Here is a 5,941-nt window from a genome sequence, read left to right on the forward strand (position 1 = left end):
CTGGGCAGTGCTAAAAAACACTAATAGCTGCTGGGATGTTAAGGCCATTATGTAGGTAATGCTTATTACTTGGAAACGGTAAGCCCCATGTAGGGATGCCAACGAGCCGGCTCACCTTTTAGTTCGTGAAATCCTAATTGAAGAATAATATAAAGCACAATTATATCCACGATTTTAATAACAATAAAAAATTAATAATACTCAAATTGTAAAATCACGATAAGACTGAAATTGCTGCTATGGTTTGTAACTGAAAAAAAATGATAATAATAAAAAAAAAAAAAAATGAGGATGATTGGTAAGTATTAACTACTTCAGAGAAAAAAAAATGAATTCAAGGAATTAAAAATTAAAGTCATGTTCATTTTTCAGCCAATTAAATTCAAGATTTCTCATCAACCTGATGAAGCAGCTGTCAAGATCCTTTCATCTCTTTGGTTTTCGTTCCAACAATTCAAACAAAAATGAATAGAACTAAAAATTATGGAACCCGATGAATAAAATAGAACAAATTCCATTTCAAGAAACTCATTGAAGGACCTCAATTAGAGGCAAACCTAGCAATTAATAGACTTTGAAATGCAAAACATTAACACAGGCCAAAAATGGTCAATGCAGCTCGCGCATTATGGGCTGGGCCTGAGGCGGCTGGCGATTTGCCATCCCTAGCCACAGGGGAGTAATTACACAACTCCCAGTGCTATACATAATTTGGAAAACTAAGTTTGGCAATTCATGCTAATTTTGTTAAACTCATAATAGTTGCAATGGTTTCCTGCAGAAAGTATCTTTAGCATAAACTCTGACAAGTTTTCTTTTTATAGTAATAAATTTACTCCAACAAGTGCTGTGATCATATTTGTATATCCTGCTTATATATGCATTCCTAAACAATTGCTTACTTAGGAATTAAAATTGCATAATTTTATGAAAAGCTTACCCCTCTGCCTACAGCACTTTTACACATGATAACTAATTTCATTAACTAGATTATGAATGAATGTTGGGAAGTTAACTAGTACCTTGTCTATACTATGATATTTTTATAAAACCAACTTTTGTTGATTCATCGCTCCACTATAGACATCCATTTTTTTGGCTTTTAAAGGAAAAGCTAGAGAAGAATTACCGCCCCTTAAGTTGATTAGAGAACGTTGTATTAAACAACTGGACCAGATGCGGACCGACCACCTGAGAAGGTTGAACCCTACTCCTTACAAGGTATGATCTATCAATTACACCCTACACCTAGTACTTTACCTCTGTATACCCATTAAATGTGTTGTGCACTGCATGACTTTTATATACACTGATGACAACGTTTCTCTCGATAAATTTCACTGGCTTCTATTATTTCCTGCCAGGTTAGCGTAAGTGCAAAGTTGTATGATTTCATCCACTTCTTGTGGCTCAATGAAGCACCTATTGGAGAGTTGCAATAAAAGTTCATAGTGACTCACTGAGTGTGAGAGATGAAATAATACCCAGGAAGCTAATGAATCCTCTTGACAGGTAGTAGGCCAGGTTCACATGATTCTATAATTGAAGAATAATAATTTTTCTTTATCCTTTTTAAGTTTCTGGTCAAGAGAAGTATATACATGTAAATGTGCTTCTGTTCTTGTTTTGTCTCAATTAGTGCGTGTAATTTGTAGCAAATGTTTTTTAGTTAAGGCCTTGAAAAGTTCACAATTCTTTTCTTTTCTTGTTTGGTTATACGAAGTGAAATCCAAATATTGAAATATGAAAATATGTGATCCATAGTTGATAGATTCATTACTCGTTTTATAAATATATATCCCTGATCAGGATGACTTAAAGAATATGTATTCAAAGCTCCTAAACTAGATTAATATATCTCGGGGGCAATGTGCGTTGGGAAATTTCCTCAAATCTTTGTCAAAACTAAGAAGTATAAACTTTTGTGAAGGACTGAGAAATGATAGGACATCAGTTTTAAAGGGAAAAATCAATAAAGATGGTCAGAAATTCCCTTTTGCCAATTGTCCGTACGTTTTATGTTCAAGGAAAATATGACAAAGATATGTTTTAACAATTTCTAAGAAAAATTGGCAAAGCTTCCAGAACAAATCCTTCCGTCAGCCTAATCGATGGAATGGTTTATGATGTCAAGGATAAAATTCATATATATAAAATAAAATAAAATAAAATAAAATAAAAGATTACTCTTTTTTAAAAAGTTGACATTTTAAGATGAAATCACAAGTATTAATATGGTATCAGAGTTCGTTAAATTTCAACAAATATTAATAGCTGATAAGATTTAAACGAATACTCGTGTTCAAGAATTGGTATTCTCAATTGATTCACTATCTTGTAGGAGCATGTTTAGGGATCAAATCAACATCAAATGATGATAAAATTGGTAACTAACATCTGATGATAAAAAGAAACCCCAAGTCTTAAATCTTGACCTAGAATCAAATTAGATTTGTTGAAACTCATCAAAAACTATATTGGATTACTTTATAGTTTGAGATTTGAAATATTATAGATGGTTGTAACAATTTATGTTATAGTAGAACATGTATATTTGAAGAGTTCATAATATTTCTTTGTCCGTTTCATTTTTCCAGTATTCTTAATATTTATGTGTAGGGCTAAACATGGTTTGATCCGGTTTGATTATAATTGAACCGAATCGGACCCAAAATTTTCGAGGATTTAGTAAGTGGAACCGTCAGGTCCAAATTGAATTGTGAAATTGTTCGGATTCGGTTCAGTTCCATTTGGTTCTCAAGTTCCGTATCGTATTTAAATTTTTTAGTATTTACAAAGTTACATTAATTTGACTAATGATATGTTCAATCTTAGCTCTTACAAAATAACGTAGTCCAATCTTATGTGTCTTTTGTATCTCTTTTTGCTGAATTTTTCAGAGATTTGATTGTTAAAATCACAAGAAGAGTGAGATAGCGAGCTCAAAATAATTAAAAGATGTGTTATCGAGTTTCAATTCGATTTCTTCAGAACTGTAGAAATGATACTATGGTAGAATAACATATTTAGATAAAACTTATATCAATTTGATTAAGTTGGCTTTGAACTAAAAATTAGAAATAAAAAATTCATATTTTTTTGTTTGAACTAAATTAGCTAGTTAACAAATTTATTTAGAAAAAATAAAATAATTTGATTTATTTAAAATAAATAAATTAAAAAAATTAGGGAGATTCAGTTCTTCAGTTCTAGAACTAAGAACCAAAACCCGTCTATTCTCGATTCAAATACTCATTCGGGTATTTAATTCAAAAGAACCGCTCAATTCAGTTCGGGTTCGAATTTGGTTCGAGAATTTTGTTCAGCCCTACTTCTATGGGAGAATCTTGTCAGCAAAATAAGAAATTAATCACAATTCCCAATAGCTACCCTAGAATAATTAAATGGATAGCCCTAATCAAACCCAAATTCCATACTTTTCGTAAATGAGAGAGAATATTCCACCAGCAACCTACTCAATTTGTTGTAGAAATTTTTGAATAAAAAAACTAAAAGAAAAAGGAATCTAATCTGTCGTCTAGCCCTCGTTTATAGAACAATAAAGCCTCTAATTAGCTCCCACGAAAACATTTGTAAACTCGTAAGCCACCTTATAGAGAAATAATTGTTGTTCAGATCTTCATGACAGTCTACATAAAATAACATAGCCTTGTCTAGTTTAGGTAAAAATAAGATTTTTAGTAGATTTTAATAAAAGTAGATAAAATTTGTGATCTAAAAGTTGATAAAAAATGTGAATCCTATAAAATTGTGGTTAAAATTAAACTAAACATATCAATCACATCAATAAACTCCGCTTCAATCTTTGTAGCAATTTTGTAAGAGCTTCAGCAGCGTTATAAAAACAGAAAATCCCATGCTTATTTTTATATCCTTCAACTTTTATATATATTAGTAGTAAGCATTTGCATTGCCTGTCGTATATATCGAATAAATGATATACGTAATATTTTTGAAGTACTACTATTTTTTAAAGTAATTAATATTGTTAAAGGAAAAATTAAAACTGTAAAAAAATATATGTATGAATAAAAGTTAATATGAAATTATGTATTAATGTGAAAATGTTGAATAAGATTAATTGCTCTTATTTTTCCATTTAGAAGTCAGTAAGGATGGGAAAGAACTTTTTGATTGTGTCTGTAATCAAAGTAGCTTGAAAACTACTTCCCTGAAAGCATTGTAAAAGAAAATAACATATTAGTCTAATAGTGAAATTTCTATAAGAAAAATATTGGCTAAATCTGATATTATATAATACACTTCCATCACATAAAATAAGTTTTAAAACTTCAAAAGAAACGTTTTTATTGTTATACACCTCAATGGAACATTTTCGAAATATGAATACTTTTATAATTCACTATTCTTCAAATGCATTCAGTTGTCTTATAAAGATATAATCGTAATCTTTGTTTGGTGACGTAAATTCTACAAATATGAAAACAAATTTAAGATATGATAATAAAAATATACATTAACAGTTAATAAAATGGAAAAAGATTATATTTTTCAAATTAAACTGACGACCTGACTCATTTTGTTAATCTATTGATGAATCAAGCCTAGCCTCTGTTAGTGCTTTTGATGATAATGTATATATCTATGATGTTTCTAGCATGCAAAATAAAAAAGTTATTGATATCTTAATCTAGTAATATATATCAATGTTGAAAAAAATAATATAGCAAATATAAGAAATATTATACAAATACAATATCATACAATATTTGTCTTTATTTGTAACACCCCGGATTTTTCTTAATATTTCTCATATGGGGCTTAAACTTAATATTGATCATTTAGCAAATGAAACAGTCCATGTCAACCTTGTCCTCACACTAAAGTCTAAAAGTGGGAGCAATAAATATGACCCATTTATTTGTATAAATGATTAATTTTACTTACACGTGCTTTTTTAGAATTTATCGTAAATTATTTAGATTGAATAATTAAGCATTTTAGTATTTGATAAAAACAGATCAATATTATACTCATTTTGTGGCTCATGTTAATTAAGATAAATTGGGTTCAAGAAAAAATAATTTTGAGCTGGTTATGCACAAGTTATCCTAATAGAAAGAAAAAAGTATTATACTCAAATATTTTATTAATATATAATAAGAAAAAGGGTGCTGGTACGGTTGTAGGGAAATTGAAAAGTTCTAACATATTATAGTTAATAAAACATAATTGTCTCATTACTTTAACAATAACTAAATCATTTAACCTTATAATTCTAAGAAATTTGATTCCCAAGAATTTAATATAAAATTATTGATTTGAGTTAGCGTGAGGGAATTTGATGAAGTGCATAAGAAATTAGAGTTTATGATGAAATGGAACCGTCGCAAGACAAAATAATGATTTTTTATTCCATAATAACTTCGGGTTTGTTCGTTTTTGCAAATTGTTAGTCTAATTCAATTGGAATCGAGCCAATGAATAAAACTCAGCGCCTTTGACCCTGACACAAGACCAATTTTGGGCAAAATCCATCGTTTAGGCCCTCGTTTAGGCCTTTTTCCTATTTATGGTAATTTTTATTTTTACAATATCTCTTTCCATAAAATTCGGATTTGTATTCAGTTTGTTGGAGGATGATTCTGAAGATAAGGATTTTCCATCTTAGTGGTTATCTCATATTTTTCTATTTTTGAAAAAATATCTTTTTTATTCTATTTTCAAAAAAATTCTAGGTTTTTTTCTATTTAAGGCGTTGTAAGCCCTTTGAGGCGGCAGTTCTAGAATTTAATAAAAATTTTCTTGAGAGTTTTCTCATTTTGTGATTGTTCATTTTCCCTATAATCTTCCGCTACATCAGTTGGTATCAAAGCCGAAATCGTTTCTTCACAATGCTGCCAAGAAGACGTCCTGAAACCCGTGATGCCCCGGTAGAGGAGGTACATAGACGCGATGA

At 29.8% G+C, this 5,941-nt stretch overlaps 1 protein-coding gene across 1 annotated transcript in view; it reads left to right on the top strand.

Annotated features, from left to right (window-relative positions):
* The window catches only part of LOC111400216 (nicotinate phosphoribosyltransferase 1-like), a 12,153-nt gene extending 10,449 nt beyond the window's left edge, over positions 1-1,704 (top strand). Inside the window, exons 11-14 of the mRNA XM_023027642.1 lie at positions 599-679; positions 763-784; positions 1,084-1,221; positions 1,365-1,704. Coding sequence (XP_022883410.1) covers positions 599-679; positions 763-784; positions 1,084-1,221; positions 1,365-1,442 — 319 coding nt within the window. The 3' untranslated portion in view covers positions 1,443-1,704. The remainder of the gene's footprint in view (positions 1-598; positions 680-762; positions 785-1,083; positions 1,222-1,364) is intronic.
* The last annotated feature ends 4,237 nt before the right edge of the window (positions 1,705-5,941 follow it).

The sequence above is a fragment of the Olea europaea genome, chromosome 10, assembly GCF_002742605.1.
Source record: "Olea europaea var. sylvestris chromosome 10, O_europaea_v1, whole genome shotgun sequence".
Taxonomy (NCBI): domain Eukaryota; kingdom Viridiplantae; phylum Streptophyta; class Magnoliopsida; order Lamiales; family Oleaceae; genus Olea; species Olea europaea.